Source organism: Brachyhypopomus gauderio, chromosome 15 (assembly GCF_052324685.1).
Source record: "Brachyhypopomus gauderio isolate BG-103 chromosome 15, BGAUD_0.2, whole genome shotgun sequence".
NCBI lineage: Eukaryota > Metazoa > Chordata > Actinopteri > Gymnotiformes > Hypopomidae > Brachyhypopomus > Brachyhypopomus gauderio.
In genome coordinates this window covers 9,447,152-9,470,073 of record NC_135225.1, presented here as the reverse complement: position 1 = coordinate 9,470,073, position 22,922 = coordinate 9,447,152, and the positions used below count along the sequence as shown (strand labels likewise).

The window sequence follows — 22,922 nt, the reverse complement described above, 5'->3', positions numbered from 1 at the left end:
TGTATTTACTTACTATGGGGTTTCCTCTCCACTGCCATAATATTCTATGTTGATTGCAGCTGTGATGCCACAGATAATGAAGGGAATCCCTCCACCAATTAAATAAAACCTACACACACACACACACACACACAATAGGAGGAGAGGGCATTATTGCTGGAACAGAAACATTTGTAGTAAAGAGGGAAAGACAGAACGAGAGATCATACAATGGAAGAACTCTGGAAAATCTCACTATAGCAAGGTCTTACTGAAGATTTATTATGTATGAGATAATTATGCATGGATATAACTGGTGATAACTTTTTATTGCCATAGACTTCTATGCAGAATAATTCATTTTGCATAACTTAAATAGTTTTAAGAATCTTCCATAGGCTCACTCTTTTCAGTGAAGACTTGAATTTATTAAAGAAGAAAGAGCCATATCTCCACATCAATGGCATTATCTTGCATGTATATGTTCTATATATGCTTCTTTAAACATTAATTTCTTATTTTATTCTGTCTCCGCCCCCAACATTCTTCTGTGTCTCCGCCCCCAACCTTCTTCTGTGTCTCCGCCCCCAACCTTCTTCTGTGTCTCCGCCCCCAACCTTCTGTGTCTCTGCCCCCAACCTTCTTCTGTGTCTCCGCCCCCAACCTTCTTCTGTGTCTCCGCCCCCAACCTTCTTCTGTGTCTCCGCCCCCAACCTTCTTCTGTGTCTCCGCCCCCAACCTCCTTCTGTGTCTCCGACCCCAACCTCCTTCTGTGTCTGGCCTGTTCTGTGATTCGATCTGTCCTACACACACTCAAACTCTGTTCCACATTCCCCCTCACATGCTTTGGGTTTCACGTGCACCTTGTGTAATTCAGTTCAGGGCCTGGTATTAACGGCATTCGGCATTCGTAGAGGTCGACAGAGGCTTTCATGTAGGTATGTAAGAGGACATAACGGCTTTTAAATGCCCATCATATACACGTCACACACACACACACACACCTTTGTATGCCAGCCTCTGTTTTGTCACCCATGGTCCTTCATTTACAGAACTTCAAACACATTTTTAACTGATCTTTTCAGAGCATTTTTTTCAGTGTGCACCTTTTCTGCAGCCATTCAAAACCCCCACAAAACACCAGACCAGAAGCTTAGCTGAAGTTCACGCTAACAATCGTCTGATATGAATACGCACAGAGGCCTCCCCTCCCTGGGGTGTGAATCCACTCCCAGCCCAAACCAGCCGCGTGCACAGACACACAGAGACACACAGCGACACACGGCCTCTCTCCGCTGGCATGACCCGGACACCTTGCTCTGCCCTCGGGAGCTCGCAGAACTGGCTCTCCAAAAGGCAGGAGCCTAACATAGTGGAGATAAAACGAGTTAAGAGCTCAACAGCAGGACCTCAAACATCACGATCATTCCTATCACACATCTTTTCTGAAGGGCCACTCTGCCACTGAAATCAAAGCTATTCAGCATGTGAGGGAGGGTACTGGAGCAAGACCGTGACCTAATGCCAGGGCCCTCTGATAAGGCCAATTCTGCTGGCAGGCCAATAAGCTACTCTGTCAGAGGCTTCTATTTAAAACCATATGTGTGTGTGTTTTGACCGGTGTGTGCGCGGCTGTGTGTGTGTGGTGGGTGTAAGGTGAAGGAAATTGATTTGTCTTCAACTGATGGGTCTCAGTGGTGGAGTCTTGTGACAGCCAGCATTAGAGTCAATCACTAAGGATCAGCCCAGCACCACTGTCAGCACATCGTCTGATTTTAGACACATCCCATGCAGGCGCGCGCGTGCACACACACACACACACACACACACACACTATTATACATTATATATTAACAGAACTTGTGAGGTCTTACACTGACCCCATAGTGATATTGTAACAAATGAAACCTAAACTTTAAGCCGTCTCTGCTCTCCCTGACAAGTTTAGGGAAACCCACCCAAAGGACAGGCTTGTGTAGCGATTTTCTCCTCACCGTTAGAGGAACACAAGCACTCCAACCTCACATGTTTAACAAAGCGTGTATCTGCACTCCACAGCAGGTCTAAGAGGCTACGGAATGTGGGCACGTACATTAATCTGCCCAAGGGCTCAGCAAAGTGGCATCCAGACACTGATACAAGTATCCAGCTCTACCAGAGCCATTGCCTTGAGGTACAGGACACCTCGGGTTTGCTAACAATGTGCACACTGCTTTAATGAGAAAAAACATTCATGGTCAGAGTTTCTCCTTAGTAAACTGACTAACTGGGATCTGGATCCTAAAAAATGCCACAGGCATCCAAGCCCAATCTATTCACTTACCACATGTGACATGAAAAAACATCTCTTCACATTATTCTTTACAGATCATTAGTTCTTTTCATAAATCTTCAGTGGTCTTCAATGTCTCACAGCATAAATCCACGTGTCTGTACTCGGAGCACAAAGACACAGACGCGTGTTGTGTGTGTGTGTATCTGGAGAACCGACTCAAGCGAACATCCCATCACTTAGCTGACTCAGACATACAAGCTGACATGATGGAAGTCAGTCAATACAGGCTTTCGCTGAACACGTAGAAGCAATGATTACATGTTCGATAAATATCTGTACGCCGCATCCAAGTAAGGTCAAAGCAATAAGGCACAAATAAATAATTACTTCTGTTAAACTGTTTTTAGACACTGATTAATGTATATTAGTTACACAGTTAAATTACACGCAATGCCCACATGAAAATCAAAGAGAAAATTAAAGGGCATCCCGGAAACGCTTCAATTAAGCACCTAATCGAATAGCCTGGATAGGAGCTAGAAAGGTTGCCAGGTAACACTCGGCATGGCAAAACAGCACCTCCAGTGTTTGAGTCCATCTTCCCAGAGGAGCGGCAGTAGAAGGGTCTGCTATTAACTGAGCCGTGGATGCTTTGAACCAGAACATGGCGCCCGTGTGACCTACATCCAAAAAGAATCCTTGAACTCATTCAACCTAGAAACTCCTCAAATGTCCATGATGACGATAAGAGATCGCGGGAACTAACTCCACAGCACGGAAGCTAATGATATTGCCACATTAAAGGCAATGAAAGATAGCAGCGCTGGAAGAGATAGTCTGCTCACTTTACTTAAGAAGCTCTTGAATACAAAACAATGGAGGCTCAAAATTAAAATTATGCTTGTGCTGAACTCAAGTTCAGCTCTCTGCACTTCTGCACATTTTCTCCATGGGTGGCTAATTCACATGCTAAATTCTGCTTCTCTGCAAGGCAAACAGAAATAGCTTGTAGCTTATTAGCATAAGATCGATAACAGGTCAATGCTAAGGTTATAATCAACATCCGTACTACATAACATTAAAGAGACAAACACCTCTGTGCTGCCTCCAGCTTAGCAGAGCAGGTTTGACTTTGGAAAATCTCAACTGTTCAGTTGTGACCCAGTTGGGCTTTTTAATATTCACAACTGCACTTCATCTGTTCACAGCACTCCAACATTGTAGTGTAATCCCATACTCAGGTAACTTACACAAAAATGATGAAGGGCAATGCTCAGGATGTGTGTGTGTGTGTGAGACTAACCTCAACATCGGGGATCTGGGGGGGTGAGGTGGTATGTCTCCATCCTGAGGCTGGGGAGCTTTCTTGGTCACCTGCTTGTAGATGTTACGGGCTGTAAATCCCAGCCACAGCATAGTAGACAAAGAGGAGTAATGAAGTATTACTCCGACCTGTAAAAATAGCACAGAGAGCGAGCGAGAGAGAGAGAGAATAGAGAGGGACAGAACAGAGACAGATAGAGAACAGGGATCAGACATATGGTCCCCTTTGGGATATGATTATATAAATGTCAGCTTTCCATCTTTCTCTTAAAAAATATCTCTCAAAATCTAAGTCTCACTGAGACACAAATTCTCACTCTCACCCGACATGAGTACATTACGATTCCTGTCACACACTCCTGTTCTTATCAGGACGGTTTGTCTGAGAAACCAGCAGCACAGTGCGACAGCTGAAACACAGCTATATGGGTGAAACTGCTCCATATTTACATAAGCAGGACTAATGAAACTAAACTTGTAGTAGTATCATAACTGTATTAACAATCTGAGAAAAAGATTGCAATTATTAGCTTGGATTGCAATTATTACTTAAAATATCAGTTTATCAAACTGAAAAAGCCCATATTACTACTAAATGATCACAAAGCATGTCACATGATCCATGCCCAGTCCGTCCGCAGCCTCTTTACACACCGGCCATTGCAACATACATCCCCAAGCCACTGATTGGTTTCAAATGTGCGCTTTAAGCCCTGTCAAACGTGACCCTGCAGAGAGCACAGTGTCCACACCCTAAACTCAGCAGAAACCTCAGTGGCACCATCACATTACTGACCCCTTCACTGGAAATCCTCTCATGTACTGGCTTCTGTTGCAGTAGAAGGAGTAGCCCTGTCTTTGGTCCTCACTTACAGTAAGGAAAATAAGTATTTGAACACCTAAAGCACACAGTAAGAAGCATACCAAGGTTCTGGAGTGGCCTAGCCAGTCTCCAGACCTAAACCCTATAGGAAATCTTTGGAGGGAGCTCAAACTCCGTGGTTCTCAGTGACAGCCCAGAAACCTGGCTGATCTGGAGAAGATGTGTGGAGGAATGGGCCAAAATCCCTGCTGCAGTGTGTGCAAACCTGGTGAAAAACTACAGGCAACGTTTGACCTCTGTAATTGCAAGCAAAGGCTACTGTACCAAATATTAATATCGATTTTCAAATACTTGCAGCAGTAACACACAAATTAATTATTAAAAAATCATACATTGTGATTTCCGGATTTTGTTTTTTAGATTATGTCTCTCACAGTGGACATGCACCTAAGATGACAATTTCAGACCCCTCCATGATTTCTAAGTGGGAGAACTTGCCAAGTCACAGGGGGTTCAAATACTTATTTTCTTCACTGTATGTTCATCCTCCAATTAACTCTCACTCCTTAGGCTGCAGGGACAGTAATGCTTATGTTGTTTTAATGCTCCAATGGTTGGAACTGATCCTTTCTATTTTTATATCTAGTAAACCCCTCAAATAACATATTCCTAAAGCTTTTGGTTGACCTGACAGGAAGCAACCATGTCAGATTTTCAACCTGCTCTACGAAGTCACTTTAAACGTCTCTGAGACAGATGGCAGGTTCAGCCCTGTCAAAGCCCTGCAATATGAAGGGAAAAACACAGGGGGAAAGGGGGAAACAACCTACAACCTATTTGTAATTATGTTTTTTTTATTAAAGCGGGAGGGTTAGAGAAACTGAGGGAGAGAAGGAAAGACCAAAGAGGCAGAAAAAGGAGAGGTCAACAAAAAGAGGAGAGAGAGGAAGAGAGGAAGAGAAAGTGAGCAAGAGAGAGAGAGAGATTTGAAAAAATATCCTGGGAACTCAGAAATAGCTCTAAAATGCCTGTGAGGCAGAACTGGAACTCACATTCAAATACAAAAAAGATCAATGAAATCCTGGAGCCATCTCAATCAGGCCAGCTGCAACGCTGGCCAGCCTGTACCACACGGAGACACACTCTCACTGCTCTGCAGACCCGTGGCTACCACTGAGAACAGCCCAAAATATAGCCGAGCACATAAGTGGAGATGGCAAAGGCAGGCAGCAAGACAATCTCTACAAGAGTGAGGTATCATAAAATTATACTAAAAATGTTGAATCATTTTAAAACATTCTGTGTGTGGTTCTACCAGATAAACACATCATGTAAAATATCCTTTGTCATATAAATGTGTACATCAGAATAGATAACACCATGGCCACCACAGTTTCACATTTTCAAATGTTTGACACTGGACATTAATTTATTACCCAGAATTCATGAATGAAACCCCAATCTAAGTGTAATGTTTGTTTTTTTTAGCTCATTAGAGACTGTCTCTGTTCTGGAGTCATGCTGCTCTCCTTCCAGCTCCTATTGCAGGAGGAAGCAGCCAAGCTGACTGTTGAGCTCGCAGACAGAGCAGCAGACCGGCTTCGAAAGGGTCTCCTCAAGCATAGCCTAGCCACCTCACATCTGACACCCTCATGCTGCATCTCACACCACTTATCTTCAGTGGATCTCGAAATAATTAGGCGTGTATGGTGTGTGTTTGTTTGTGAGTGTGTGTGTTTGTAAGTGTGTAAATGTCAATAACAGCTGGAAATGAAATAACAACAATGAAAGCGCTCCAGCGCATAAACAGTGTGCAGGAGGCAGGAGAAGGAGACGTGAGTAGGAGTCATTTTCCCGTGTCAGGCAAAGCGTAAGAGAAAACAGACAAGTGAGAAGGAGAGAATGTGTGGAACATGAGAGAGAAAGAGGGCAGAGGAGGCAAGATATCTGATGCAAACCTGAAGTGAGCGCTGAGTGGAGAATGCGAGCGGACAGGAGAGGCAGTGTGACAGCGCTAACTCCAGCGCTAACTCCAGCGCTAACTCCAGCGCTAACTCCAGCCCTAGCTCCAGCGCCAACTCCAGCGATAACTTCAGCTCCAGCGCTAGCTCCATCCCTAGCTCCAGCGCTAGCTCCATCCCTAGCTCCAGCACTAACTCCATCCCTAGCTCCAGCACTAACTCCATCCCTAGCTCCAGCACTAGCTCCAGCCCTAGCTCCAGCACTAACTCCATCCCTAGCTCCAGCACTAACTCCATCCCTAGCTCCAGCACTAACTCCATCCCTAGCTCCAGCACTAACTCCATCCCTAGCTCCAGCACTAACTCCATCCCTAGCTCCAGCACTAGCTCCAGCCCTAGCTCCAGCACTAACTCCATCCCTAGCTCCAGCACTAGCTCCATCCCTAGCTCCAGCACTAACTCCATCCCTAGCTCCAGCACTAACTCCATCCCTAGCTCCAGCACTAACTCCATCCCTAGCTCCAGCACTAACTCCATCCCTAGCTCCAGCACTAACTCCATCCCTAGCTCCAGCACTAGCTCCAGCTCTCCTCCATGCTGGGTGTCATCCCAGAGAGAGGACATGTCATGCTCCCTGTCCTTGAGAGGACAACTACCTGCTGTGGGGCCGGGGACAACACGGAGCTGCAGGGCGACCTCAGTGGCGAGTGCTGCATGTAATTATGCAACCCACTCACACAAACACACACGCACCTCATGTGTGTGCGTACAGAAACACACACCTACACTAGAGGCAACGGCTAAGTGGTACACTGATACAGAGAGGGTCTAATTCTGCAGCTGGGAGCTCCAGACTCTTGCAGGGAGGCGAAGACTCACAGCAGGGCTCTGATCGTTTAATCCCTCCTGTATCCCTGCTGTATGTTATACGCAGCAGGATTCAGAGCATATTAAACAGTCCTAGTGCACGACGTGGTAAATCTAGGCCACTGCTGTGCTTAGGTGCACATCTAGAGTTCAGACATAAGGCACAGGACAAGATAGCATTAAGCATTTCTCATTAACCAAGTCAACAGGTTGGGGTTGTTCATTCATAAGCTTGAGCCAGTAATATGAAACAAAGCTGTGAGCCCTCCAACAGCACCAGTGCTGATGCTGACAGTTAAGATAATCTATGCGTGACTGTGATTAAGATGATTTTTTATTTGCTTAGTTTTGAGCACCTGTATGGCTTTCAGTGCTGGGTTGTGTGTGTGTGTGTGTGTGTGTGAGAGAGAGAGAGAGAGAGTCTGCAGGTGTATGTGGAGGCAAATCTGTCACAGATACTGTACTGAGAGGAGAATTTACTGACTGAGTGAGGTGTCAGCAGGGGCATTACGCAGGTACATCTGAGAAAAGGCCACCGTGATAATACACTATAGTTCCCCATTGAAGCAGTGTGCACCATCATATTAACAATGCACATTAGTTCACTACCTAAGTAGGTGCACAATAACATAATAACAATGCACTTTAGTGTCCTACCCGAAAGCAGTGCACACTAACATATTAACAATGCACACTTGCACACTACTGTACAAATCCCATGCCACAGGAATTAGTGCTCTCCTGCAAAATACACTCTTGCATGCTAATATATACTATGTTGCACACACTGACAGAGAAGCACATGTCATAGCTCACATGGGACCAGCCCCAACCACACCATGATGCCCCAGTGGGGTTAATGGCAGTGCAGGCGTCCTGTTTATCATGGAATTTGCAGGCAAGTTTAAAAGTACTTAAGGTTTTTTCATCAGCACAAATACATCTATACACAATGTTATCCAAATTCCTGAGTGAGTCAGAACGTGTCTGATGCTACAGACCAATAGTCTTTGAACAAGGCTGTTACCTGAGCCTACACAGAAATATTCCACAGGGAAGTGCGGCTATAGTAATCTTGACTTGGTTACAAAATAACATGCTCTCCAGAAAAGGGTTCCAGTACTGCAGGTCAGGTCATAGATACAGTGGTGTGAATGGTATGTGTGCGGCATGATGAGATAAATGAGGTCATGAAAGGTGAGTGACCACACACACTACGCACATCTCCCTCTCTTCTTTAATTTTTCCTGCTCCCACACAGAACAACAAAACAAACATACACACACACCCTCTAATTAAAACTGCACAACAGTCTATAAATGGTCCTTTAGGATGGGGGCACCCTAGGGACAAACAACATTTGCTTCTCTCTCAGAAGATGTACACTATCATTGCCAAGAGCTAAACAGCACAAACCAAAAAAACAACACCCATCAAGGGAGGATTCAAAAAGTCTTGTAGCCATTGTTATTAACACTGAGGGGGCGCGCGCGCGCACACACACACACACACACATACACACACATACACACACACAAACAAAGCTAAATCAGAGAGTGCTGCAGACATCGGGAAATTAGTGCCCATCATTAGATAAAAATAATTCAGCAAGGCAGGAAGTGACAGAGTGAGAAAGAGAGGGAGAGAGAGAGAGGGAGAGTTAGTGAGAGTGAGAAACAGAGAGAAAGTGAGCGAGAGAAATGGAGATAGAGAGGGAGAGAGATAGGGAGAGAAAGACAAAGACAAGGACAGAAAAGGAGAAAGCTGAGGGCTAGATGGGCAGAGCAAGAAAGGGTGGGGGAGGGGACGAGAAGGAGAGACATGATGAAGATGATGAAGACTCTGAGCACACTCACGGCCTGGCAGAAGATGGGGTATTGGATGCGGTTGATGCCTCCGGCGAACACGGCGAACGTCAGTGCCGTGTGGAAGCAGAAGTTCACGAGCATGTGCCATCCCTTGCGGCTGATCCGGATCGCACTGTCACCAAGAGGAGAACATATTACATGGTGAAACTGTTGCGTGTGAACGCACATCTCATCCTTTAAAGCCTCAGTCAAAAGATGCTGCAGAGGTTTCAAAGTCATTGATGAGTTTGACAGTGCAGCACCAGGACAGAACCATGCTGGACAACCATTACAACACCCACACTTATGTATATGAAAGAAAAATCCCAAAGAAAATATATGATAGAAAGGAACTGATAGAAAGGAAATGAAAGAAATAATGAAAAATATTTTAAATAAGTAAATAAATGACCTGAACTAAATAAAGTGCTATAATATAAAAATACAAAGATCCTCATGCTTACTTACTCTTTCACTCTCTCTCCCATACACCATAGTCATCCTTCTCTCTCACTATCTCTTACACTCTCTCTCTCTCTCTCTCTCTCTTTCTCACACACACACACCACACACACACAATCCTTCCCTCTCTTTCTCTATCCCATACACACACACACACTCTCACACAAACTCGCCTACATTTTGTTTTTCTCTCATTCACTCTCTCTCTCTCTCTCTCTCTCTCTCTCATACTCTCTCCAGTTGGTCATAAATCATCTGTAGTCTGGGCAGAGAGCAGTTCAGGCAGTAGCAGCTTCAGTGGGTCAACAGCATTAACCTGATATCACCACCAGCATAGTCTGTGTGTGTGTGTGTGTGTGTGTGTGTGTGTACCTGTGTGCATGTCTGTATGTGTGTGTCATCATGTGTGCACCTCCCTGATCAGATAACAACAACATTCATTGATAAGTCCACTTTAAAATACTAAAGATGATCCTTTAGAGAATGTCGTTCTCTTCTCCATGCATGTGTGTGTGTGTGTGTGTGTGTGTGTGTGTGTGTGTGTGTGTGTGTGTGTGTGTGTGTCACTGCAGAGTAGGAGAGTCAGGATAGTGGATTTTACATTCATTTTTGCCATAAACAGCAAGAGCATTCCTCTAATACATCAGAGAAGGTAGTCGGTGTGAAGTAGGCAACACCATGTGATCTGAGTAAGAGTAAGTCAAGGAGCAAAGGTGGGCAGATTGGTTTTATTTTTAAATGATGTGGGAACTCATTTATGTATGTATGTAGGATGTATGTAGACTCAGACACACAACTGCTCATGGTATAGAATGGGAAACTGCATTTGCCTTTGCATAGATGAATAAGGGGAGATCAGTGCATGGAACTGAAAAGCCATGAATCTTGTCACCTCCACACAAACAAAAGGTAAAACAATCCAAACCCACGTGATGTAACAGTCATGACTGTTACATAACTTTACATGCATATACCAGCCCATGTACTGTTCCAGGCTGTGAAGGCACTCTTCATACTCTTCCCAAGGAGCCTAACTGTCAACAGGCAGTTGATTTGCAAATTTAACAGGATCCCGGACAACTTTCATTCAGACTTATTAGTTTGCTCAGTTAATTTTGCTCTGTAGTTTCTGAAACCACAGACAATATCAAACAGGCTGCACTCAGCATTTGACATTGAATAGAGGAGAGAGCTTTTATCATCTTTACTGTCATGACAACTTCAACCACAACATGTAAGAAGCTAGCTAACTTCCAGATAATTTAAAGTTTCATAGTGAGGTAACAGCTTAAGCTAATTTTCTTTGTGCTGTGGTCGAGATAGAAAGCAAGTTTCTATGGGTATATGTAATGTTACTACTAGCAAGCTCCAAGCAGTGCACGTGGACATTACAGTGCAGTTTAGTATAATAACCAAGCAGCGCACACCAACATATGAACATATTAACAATGCACTTTAGTACACTACTACAGTGCACACCAACATATTAACAATGCATTTTAATATGCTGTAATTAAGTATCTTGCTCCTTCTAGCTAACTTTAGCATCACAACTGAAGTGGAAGTTAATTGTCATTTTATAAGACATTCGATATGTCTTATAATTTGTTTTGTTTGAGAAATTCAAATATCTGAATGGAAACTTTAAATAAATAATCATAGAAGAACCAATGGCTAATAATGACCATGATATACCAGCTTCGACCACAAGTAGGCGGATTCAGTTCAATCAAGACTCAATGAAAAGAGGCATTGAAAAATGAAAGCTGGCCATCGTTAAAAGGTGAGTCAGTTTATTTAGTAGCAATTTATTTGTTCAGTTAATTATAACATATGGCACTATGAATGTAGTTAGCCTATTAAGATAGAAAGTGCTTTACTGCGCCTGACGGACACTAACAGTAGGAGATAGTGTATAAGAGGTAACCAAACGAATCCATTTCATTAGCTAGGCTTAGTAGTTCAAATGTATTCAGGAGTCGCGAGTTTCTGCATAATTTGTTATTAATGATTTGCAAAGTAACAACACAATTGTAGTGAAGTTACTCCTTTATTAAGATTTAATAGCGGAACTGTATCAGCCAATCAAAATACAGATAATCAAACTGTGCATGAGACCATCAAAACTGGAAAACAGTTTAATTCCAAGGTCGAATCACAGGGTTGTAACCGCATCTGGGTATTTTTCACCCTGAGCATATTCACACACCTTATATGAAGACATCAAAGAACAAATTTTACGTACTGAATACATATATTCTATGGCACCTGTAATGACTCAGTCTGTTAGAAAGGCCTGACGTATTGCATGAGCCCAGCGCCAGCGTGAGGACAAACTCAAGGCAGCGAGTTGGAAGAGATGAAAGGTGAGGTGAGAGAACGCTGGAGAGTGAGGTGCAGGGGGGGTGGGGGCACTGAGTCACCAGTACTACTATAGTCCAAACACATTTTCCCACCCGATAAAGAAAGCTTTGCTGAATTGACTAGTATGTGTGTGTTTCTGTTTTGTCCATTCAAGGCCATTACTATTATGTTTTATGACAAACAGATATGTGCATAAACACACATGCATACACACACACACACACACACACACACACACACACACACACACACACACACACACACACACACACACACACACACACACATTTTAATAAGCCAGCTGAAAAAAGCTTTGGGATAATCAGTGAAAGAGCTGAGACAATAGCAATTTTCCCTGTAAGCTGGTAGGTTCTGGGACAAAAAAATGACCACATATGTCCATCAGTGCCATTCAGCAAAGCCCTAAAGGCCTGGCCGTAAAAACAGGCCCACACGCCTTGCTGTAATGATAGCCTTGTTGGCTTGGTTATAATGACTGCCCCACAGGCTCTGTTGTAATGAGAGTGCACAGGGGCTGGCCTACCTGTGATGCGCGATATAAGTGATGATGGAGGCAAAGAGGCAGAGCAGCATGACAGCGGTACAGGCATACACGACCGGGTGCAGGAAGTCCCCCGGGTACGGAGGGAACGACAGCACCTTCTTCAGATCCTGCACGGGGGTCAGAGAGCAAGAGACAGGTAGAGAGAGAGCAGGTAGAGAGACAGGTAGAGAGAGAGCAAGAAAAATTGAGAGACGGAGAGAGAGAAAATCAGTGTGATTATTGAACTGTTTTAGCAGTGACGTCATCAAGGACAGCTGGGCATCTGACATCAGTCAGAAGGAAGCTGAGTAACCATGACAGCAAACCAGATCAGAGCCAATAAGAATCGAGCACGTAAGCAAGTGCACTCAGTCTGTTCGTCTCATCTGACAACTGCAACAACCATGGCAGCAGCCCCAGACGGGCATCATCCAAGATGGTTCTTAAAAATAACCAAGCCAACGTCCAACCAGGCTAGCCGAGGCATTACAGAGGAAAGCTTGCTGCAATATTGTTGCAAGCCCTTATATAGTAGTGCATCCACAGACTGTCAGCATGCAGTCAGCCCACAGTGTGCTTGTCTATCAAATCAGGACAGATGCCCGATGCAAGCTTGGTCAGGCATTTTATAGCTTTCAGCTGGAGTACGGATGGGCTGGGAGTGTCTGTGTGTTCATAGCCACGGTGTGAGCGTCACACTCACAGCTGCCCTTGAGCATGGTGGCCCAACGGACCGTGAAGCCGGCTCAGACCACGGGCCTTAAGATGAATTACATACAGCAAATGACCACAGACCCAGCTCTCTCTTACATACACATAACCTTTGGAAAATATCCATAAACCCAACTGTCTGTCACATGTTACATATGATAACACATAGACCAAACTCTTTCTCTCACATAGGTATTATGTACAGCATATGCATAATATGCACAGACCCAAGTTTTTTTTCACATGCAAATGTGCAAAAACACACACACACACACACACACATATAGTGGTAAAGGAAGAGGAGAGTAGAGGATAATACTATTCTGTGTTGTTTCATCATTGGTTGTTACCAGTGCATTTGTTCAATGTGGTTTTGGAGCAGCGTACTTGATCATGTGAGAATGTATTGAAATCATGTCAAAAAGAAGATGTGAACGTCACGGCCCTGAAAAGCTGTCATTCAGGATAAAATGTTAGGAGCTGTGGACCTGGTTCTGTCCTGTTTCATGTGAAGGCCACTAAACCTGAGAAACCATGTTAGTGAATCATTCAAATTTCTGCTTAACTCAAGCTCTATAGTACACGCCTGTATTAGATAGAGCAGCTATATCTCAGGGCCAGCCAGCTCTTACTTTCTCTTAGACTAGCCAGCAAAAAACATTTCTAATGCAGTGTTCAATGGACTCATACAGTATAGAGTAACTAATGCAGTGTTCGATAGACTCATACAGTATAAATAATGCAGTGTTGAAGCAACACTCACAGTGTTTATACAAATAAATAAATTTATACAAATAAACCTGAATCAGAACAATGGCGGAATTAATGTGACACCACATTACTAATTGAGCACTGCATTAAAATCTCCACATTGCAGGAGTTAAGTGAACACTGCATTTGTAACTCCATACTGTAGGTCTTCATTCAACACTAAAAGTTCATTCTGCACCAGGAATATTGCTGAATATTTGTATTTTTCTCTGTTTTTCCTTTTTTTTCGCTTCTCTTTCTGTTTCCTAGAGATAGGTAACACCCTGTGGTAAGTGCAGTCTGGAAGTCATAATAATTATTACCAATGTATTACATCACAGCACAGACTCAGGCTTCATTACTCTGCTCATTGGTAAAACTCCAGATCGTTCCAGCTGAGCTGACAAAATCGCTACATTAGCTTAGCCAAGCAGCAGAAGCCTGCTGCCACTTTAGCATATTACTGAGCGGCCAGAGGCAGCCCGTGTCCTAGCGTAGGTGCCGGGCTCAAGCCCCTCTCACAACAGGCAGGCAGTGGGGGTGAACGTGAGCCTCACTGTGGCCCCACACCCTGACTACACATATTAGCAAAGCGATGCAGCAAAAGCGATTGCCTAGCAGCCTGGCTAATCCCACCAATCCCCACTAATGTGAGCGAGCCAGCAAGCCTGACCGATGCCAGCAAGTGCCCACACTTCTGCCGGCCTGACATCTGCACGCCCGTCGTCCAGGTCCAGACGAGCTCCAGCAGCGTCCGCCGCACACACTCTTCCTATGGGGCAGCAGCGGTGAGGCGGGCCCGTGGAGCAGTGGGGTGGGCCAGACTGGGGACTGGAGATAGAGGATTTACGTTTGGAGAGAGAGAGAGAGAGACAGAGAGTGAGACAGACAGACAGACAGAGTGAGAGTGAGAGAGAGGGAGAGGAGGAGAGAGAGAGAGAGAGAGAGAGATGGATTGACACGAGTGAGGGCAAAGGGGGAGAAAATGAGGAAATGGTGGAAGTTGTAAATATTTATCTCCACAAACGAGGCAGGGGATTTGGTCTGAGCTGTGACACACAAAAGGACACACAACATAAAAAGATGGATTTACACACACACACACCTACACCCCCCCGCAACACACAGAAAAAACGGGCCTGATCCAGAGATGAAGATGGTTTGGCTGGCTGCCCAAGCACTTGCGGGCTTTATCATCCTCAGCACTACATCACTGCTCTAGTAGGAATCTGGAACTGAAGTTAGCAAATCAAATGTCACTCTATCAAAAAACATAGGGCACATCAGTACATCCAATCCCCCCCGAGAGGACATGGCATGCTGAGGACCTATCTGCACTAACACACACACACACACACACACACACACACACACACTGCATATGCACTATATATTCACTAAAAGCTGCCGAGCTGTGTACAAATCGGGGTGAATCGGGGGTCACGCAAAGATGTTCAGTGTGTCAGGACTTCACACAGGAAGTAATAAAGACAAACAGAGCTGGTAAAAATAAATGAAATAAAGTTTCAGGAGGTCTCCTGATAGTATGTGAAGATTTTAAAACTTCAGACAAAAATCCAGGATGTGTTCATCAGTACATGTGCATGGATATATGAACATACACGTGAGTGTATATGTATCGAGACATACTGCAGCCCAAATTAAGGTGTCTAGAAAGTAAAACAGTGTCACAATGCAATGAAATATGCCAAAATCTGACACCGAATTTACAACATACATAAAATTCAGCAACATACTTGAGGTTTGATTTAAATGTAATTGTTACATAACTGTAATTGGTGTTGTAAATTCTACATCTAAGCATTTCTGTACAGAACCCAAGAAACATAGTGGCTCACATGAAGGTGCATGACGTTTGTCATTTAAGCTGGGACAGGTAGTGATTCAGCATCATTAAGATGGTGGCTATCAATATCCACAAAAAAAGATTTCTCAAAGGCTTTACGATTGTACCCAGCAACGCAAAAAACGGCAGCCGTGGAAAGGTGCGTGCCTCCGTTCTCCTGCAGGGCGGATGCAAAGCTGTGGAGCTCTAACAATTAGCACCTGCAAAGAGGAGGAGCTCCAGTGGAGGGATTAGGCGGGCCTGATTTGCATGGTTGTGATGCCCAAGGTCAGACTAACAATGCTCTCTGTGCCACGCTGACCCCTGCTGTGGACGCTCGGATCACATCACTCAAGAACCCTTAGTGACGAGAAACCTCAGTGACAAGAAAGAGGTTAAGGAAAGGTTAATAGCTACGGCCGCTGGTACTGAAAAACAAAGTTTACACATTTGACAAGATATTTAAGGACACGCTGAAATATGATAGACGATAAGCAAGGGCATACATACCCTCTGGTATTAATGAAGTCCATACCACATTTTACAAACATCTCAGCTGCATAGTGAACTGTCACCACCTTAGACATATTTACTTATCCATCCTGAACAGTTAATGGCATTATGGTGCAGTTTCACCTAACTATCAGCAATCATGTTAACTAAGGTCAGTTTTCATCATATTAGCAATATTGCAGATGATCAAGTACTGTGCAAATTTAAACAAATACATAGAAGATGTAGTACATATGTTTACATAACCCCCCTCCCCACAATTTTCAGAACAAAAATGTGTTCTGCAGGCAAAAGGTACTATTTCATTCAGGTACCATAGATACTTGGCACTGTAGTCTATAGAAGCTGTTTCTGATTTCTTCTGTTTTAATTAATACCAAACACAGATATCCTGAATCGTCTTATTGTATTGTAATACAGTAAAGAGATTGATAAATAATTATATATGGTCATTACCATTGCTAAAACGACACATTTAATTGTGGCCTAAGGCGTCTGCACAGTGCTGCATCTCATAGGTCCTCCTTACATTGTCTATAAGCTGTCAGCTTTGTACTGTGCTGGTAAAAGTGCATTTGAGCTAAACTATACTTCAGCCACTCAGCAGGGAACCTAACCCAACCCTAAACTCAGCTGGGTCATGGGAATGTTGTTGCCTGGTCGGTGAGGGGTGTGGATGTGTGAGGGTAATGGCAGGGTTTGCTTATTTGCATACATGTATTTTCCATTCATAAGCATACATGTATTTTGCTCACATGAGCACACTGGTCAATACACTTGTCCTTCAAGAGGTGATAGTCAAATGCACCACTGTGCATAGAAGGAATGATTGCTGGAAACTGCTGTCAGAGAAAACACTTTCTCACATATTGTTCCCTGTGTTGCTCCAACCTCGCATCACAAAGATCTGGAAATGAATTATATGAAAATGTGAATCATGCAGGAATCCACAGGGATTCTTATAACAGAGCTCTACACAATAACTCTACCCACAGTCACCACTCCTGCTGAGTTTCATACAAAACACAAATACAATATGACAAAAACAAGGAATTCACCCATTTGATACTACCAGCTCATGAACTGTTTCTCTCCTCATGGAACTTCATAGTCCTAAAAAGTCAATGAAGATTCACATCACTGCAAATGGCCTGAAACAGCACAACTCAGCATTCCAAAACTGAACCCAGTGAGTCCTGTTACAGGACCCGCAACAGTAGTCCAGTGAGTCCTGTTACAGGACCCGCAACAGTAGTCCAGTCAGTCCTGCTACAGGACCCTCAACAGTAGTCCAGTCAGTCCTGCTACAGGACCCACAGCAGTAGTCCAGTCAGTCCTGCTACAGGACATACAGCAGTAGTCCAGTCAGTCCTGCTACAGGACACACAGCAGTGGTCCAGTCAGTCCTGCTACAGGACACACGGACACACAGCAGTAGTCCAGTCAGTCCTGCTACAGGACACACAGCAGTAGTCCAGTCAGTCCCACTACAGGACACACAGCAGTAGTGTAGTCAGTCCCACTACAGGACACAAAGCAGTAGTCCAATCAGTCCCACTACAGGACACACAGCAGTAGTGTAGTCAGTCCCACTACAGGACCCACAGCAGTAGTCCAGTCAGTCCCACTACAGGACACAAAGCAGTAGTCCAATCAGTCCCACTACAGGACCCACAACAGTAGTCCAGTCAGTCCCACTACAGGACCCACAACAGTAGTCCAGTCAGTCCTGCTACAGGACCCACAGCAGTAGTCCAGTCAGTCCTGCTACAGGACACACAGCAGCTCCCCTCCTGCTGCGTTGCTGTAATTTGAGCTGCATCACTTACATTGCAGCGTCCCCTGTGATGTCAGTGGAACAAGCATTGCTGTCTAGGGAGGGATGGCTGGGCCGAAAACACATTCACTGCCTGATTCGTACATGATGCATGCAACCACTCCACTTAATTTAGCAGTGAAACTGCTCTGAATTAATGTCCATTAACGTTTGACAATCGCCAGAGGAGCAAGCTTGGCTCACAATTAAATGTAAACAGTGGCATTTCTGACAGACATGTTTGCTTGTACATGGCTGCCACCCTTCAATAATACCCTGTGTGTGTGTGTGTGTGTGTGTGTGTGTGTGTGTGTGTGTGTGTGTGTGAGACACTTGGTTTAGATCACTCAACCATTTACTTAATCTGTGACCCTCTTCCATTTGCCCCCTGTAAGGCTCTCTCTCTCTCTCTCTCTCTCTCTCTCTCTCTCTCTCTCTCTCTCTCTCTCTCTCTCTCTCTCTCTCTCTCTCTCTTCTGCTCCCTTTCTCCATTCTCTCAGTCTCTCTCCCTCCAGGCAAGGCAATGCAATCTCCTCTCCCCTCTTTGATTATGGAGTGCATGACATGATCTCAGCCGGTCCCATCTCACACACTGACAGCTCTGCCGGCTGCACCATTTACCACTAAGTGGCCTTGCCGTCCCCTCCTGCCACCGTCTCCATGGCCAGCCCTCATTAGGGGGTGCGGAGGGGCCACGCCTGTGGCCTGCTGGGGGCTAATCTTGGTGCCCAGATTAAATTTCACCTTTGATAGTTTGGTGCATCGCTCATTCAGCCGCCGGGCGTAACTGACAGAAAGGAGTGGGATTTTGGATAGAACATGACATCACACAGCCTCGTCTCCACGGCGATTTGAATGTGGACGTTGAGTCATGGGCAGACACACATGCATATCGCTGATGGTATCGCTTGCAAAAAAAAAAGCATGTGGGTGTTTATTATGCAATATGAGAGGACAGAAGCTCCGAGTTCTGGAGGACAGGATGAAGACATATATTTATATATATTGAGGTCCTGGGGTACAGAGTTACGAGCCTCTACACGGCGGCTCAGCTGATTCTGTAGGGTTTTTTGTGGGATTCAGGTCGGGAGAAAGTGCAGGTCACCCCATCTGTGGTGCTTCAGTCTCCGGCAGCCGTTGACTAATGATGCGACCTCCATGTGCTGGAGCATCGTCATGCATGAAGATGAAATCAGGCCTGTGTTGTTCATGCAGAGGCACAGTGACTGGATTAACTGTTATTCAAGTAGTATGGGCTCTTCACTGTACCATTTCACAAAGTGTAGGGCAGTTCTGTACTGACTAGACACACCTGCCCACACTATAACACCAACACCAAAGGCTCGTCTGATGACAGTGGCTGATGCATTGCGCTCTCCTTGATGTCTCCAACATCGTTGGTGGCCATCATTTCTGCACAGTGTGAATTGACTTCCATCAGTGAAAAGCACTGAGGTCCCTCGTCCAGTGTAAATGCCTCCTGGCCCATGCAAGACAGTGACACCTGTGTTTGGTGGTGCGGTCAGGTACCCTTGCAGATCATCTAGCACGCAGACCACTCTGATGTAAACGGTTCTGAATGGTCTGACATGACACTCGGGTACCTCTCACCTCCCTTAAATGTGCCTGGAGTTGTGTGACATTCATCATCCGGTCCTGCAGGGCACTGTTCACAATGAAGCAGTCATCAGTGTGGGATGTGGCCAAAGGACGTCCACTTCTACGTGTTTCTGTGACTCTCCCAGTCTCTGTGTGTCTCTGTTGCAACCTGCTGGTGACACTCTGTGAAACTTTAAGCACAATGGCCACTTCCATCTGAAAACATCCTGTCTGAAGCCTCACAACGATAAGGTACTGTTGATTAATTATTAGGTGTCGACTTGGTCATGTGATTTGAAAATGTGAACAGCATGATGAGTAGGACTGTTTAAATACCAATTCTAATTGAACCGGGAAATGTATTGGTCCATTCACGGATTCTGTCACACGCGGTGCGGCAAGAAGGACGAGGCACGAGTCCACTCTTGCAAACAGTGACGTACTTTAATTTTACACAAATAAGCGCGGATAGTGCACGTACAACAATAACACATTTAAGACTCTGACAAAGACGAGCACAGGACACAGCGCAAACGCACATTAAATAGAGAAACCACATAAGCCCCGCGTGATCACGAGACGAGCCACAGGTGAGACTGATGAACACTCAGACACATCCACACCCAAGAAGATGCACAGACGCAGACCACTAGACGTAGACAACATACAGTAAACACATACCCCAAGGGGAGGGGCTGTAACGTTCATTTTTGGGAGTAGTGTGTGTGTGTGTGTGTGTGTGTGTGTGTGTGTGTGTGTGTGTTCAAAACATCATTAGCATCAAATACCAGAAACAAGATATAAATAATTTCTTTACAGATGTTTAGCCTAGATTCAGATGGAAATGTGATACATTTGCATAAGCATGTTTATCTTTGGGTTCATATTAAAGAAGTCATTACTGCCAAGTTCCTATAACTTCCTTTTTCTTCACAGCCTTCACACATTTCACTGCACAGCGGGCTTGGTATGAATTCACTGTGTGTACCAAATACTCTGACCTACACAAAATATGTACAGCATATCTAGTCAAATATTTTAACAAAAGCCATTCTGATTCTACTGTGCAGCAGGACCCCACAGTGTAGCTACAGGACCTGTGGCAAGGTCAGAGTGTGTTCAGACCACAGTCTTCCAGCACAGTACAGGCCCAGCTGTCTGAGGCCAGCAGCTCCTGCTAGCTAGCATACTGTGTGTCCTCTGTCTGACAGAGAGAGAATCAAAGAGAGTGAGAAAAGAGTGGTAGAATGCAAAGAGAGAGAGAGAGAGAGAGAGAGAGAGAGAGAGAGAGAGAGACAGCAACTGTAATCTGCAGCTCTGAGAGACAGAAATGTACCAGATATACACACTTTATATAACTATCCATCTACTCAAACCTAACACACACACACACACACAGTGAGGTTAATGACTGCTATTGCACTGCACACAAGCTCCTCACCCAATGGCAACATCAGGGTTGAGAGTAGCATACAGAGACTTCATCCTGTTGTGAGCCAGTGGAGGCACCACCCAGCCCCCCCTTTGAAGCTGGGAGCAAAGGAGTCTTCCTGGAGCACCGCGGCACTGTAGGAACACACCACCGACATGCTGGAACACCGCAGTACAATAACAATAAAGCTGGTTATGGATGCCAGGAGAGAAAACCATGCTAGCTGATGTTCTCCAAGACATGTACCGTGTCAGGGTCACTACCACACACCAACACACGGGCACACTGTTGTCTGTTAGTCATAATTCATTTTCAAAAACATGAACGTATATGGATTTATACATGAGAACCGGTGTTCCTAGTGTTTCTAGGTGTTTCTAGATGTTTGTCTCTTTGCACTTTCAGTTTTGTGTTTGGCTTGAGGCAGGAAATAATATGGACAGTTCTATCACTTTAACCTCACAGTTGCATTCTATATCTTGTTAATCTACAAGTGTATTGCGAGCCATATAAAGCATCACTTTCACCCTCAATTTGATTTCTTTCATTCTGAGTCATACTACAGTCATCACATAAATGAAATTATGAAATAATGTAGTTTAGGAAAAAACCACTCCCTATCTACAATATTTATACCCCTAACCCCTCCCTATCCACCATATTTATACCCCTTAACTCCTCCCTATCTACCATATTTATACCCCTTAACTCCTCCCTATCTACCATATTTAAACCCCTTAACTCCTCCCTATCTACCATATTTATACCCCTAACCCCTCCCTATCCACCATATTTATACGCCCTAACTCCTCCCTATGCACCATATTTATACCCCTTAACTCCTCCCTATCTACCATATTTATACCCCTTAACTCCTCCCTATCTACCATATTTATACCCCTAACCCCTCCCTATCCACCATATTTATACGCCCTAACTCCTCCCTATCCACCATATTTATACCCCTTAACTCCTCCCTATCTACCATATTTATACCCCTAACTCCTCCCTATCCACCATATTTGTACCCCTTAACTCCTCCCTATCTACCATATTTATTCCCCTTAACCCCTCCCTACCTGTCATATTTATACCCCCTAACCCCTCCCTATCTCCCATATTTATACCCCCTAACCCCTCCCTATCTCCCATATTTATATCCCCTAACCCCTCCCTACCTGTCATATTTATACCCCCTAACCCCTCCCTATCTCCCATATTTATACCCCCTAACCCCTCCCTATCTACCATATTTATACCCCCTAACCCCTCCCTACCTGTCATATTTATACCCCCTAACCCCTCCCTATCTACCATATTTATACCCCCTAACCCCTCCCTATCTACCATATTTATACCCCCTAACCCCTCCCTACCTACCATATTTATACCCCCTAACCCCTCCCTATCTACCATATTTATACCCCCTAACCCCTCCCTACCTGTCATATTTATACCCCCTAACCCCTCCCTACCTGTCATATTTATACCCCCTAACCCCTCCCTATCTCCCATATTTATATCCCCTAACCCCTCCCTACCTGTCATATTTATACCCCCTAACCCCTCCCTACCTGTCATATTTATACCCCCTAACCCCTCCCTATCTCCCATATTTATACCCCCTAACCCCTCCCTATCTACCATATTTATACCCCCTAACCCCTCCCTACCTGTCATATTTATACCCCCTAACCCCTCCCTATCTACCATATTTATACCCCCTAACCCCTCCCTATCTACCATATTTATACCCCCTAACCCCTCCCTACCTACCATATTTATACCCCCTAACCCCTCCCTATCTACC

At 44.7% G+C, this 22,922-nt stretch overlaps 1 protein-coding gene and 1 long non-coding RNA gene across 4 annotated transcripts in view; one reads left to right on the top strand and one right to left on the bottom strand.

Moving 5' to 3' along the window:
- Positions 1 to 22,922, bottom strand: part of adgra1b (adhesion G protein-coupled receptor A1b) — a 116,830-nt gene that overhangs the window by 3,594 nt on the left and 90,314 nt on the right. For all 3 annotated transcript variants that reach the window (XM_076975211.1, XM_076975213.1, XM_076975212.1), the window contains 4 exons: positions 12,446 to 12,573; positions 9,085 to 9,208; positions 3,558 to 3,706; positions 14 to 109 (listed from right to left, as the gene is read on the bottom strand). In XM_076975211.1, coding sequence (XP_076831326.1) covers positions 14 to 109; positions 3,558 to 3,706; positions 9,085 to 9,208; positions 12,446 to 12,573 — 497 coding nt within the window. The remainder of the gene's footprint in view (positions 1 to 13; positions 110 to 3,557; positions 3,707 to 9,084; positions 9,209 to 12,445; positions 12,574 to 22,922) is intronic.
- Positions 1 to 22,922, top strand: part of LOC143476845 (uncharacterized) — a 65,460-nt gene that overhangs the window by 22,275 nt on the left and 20,263 nt on the right. The window lies entirely within an intron of this gene.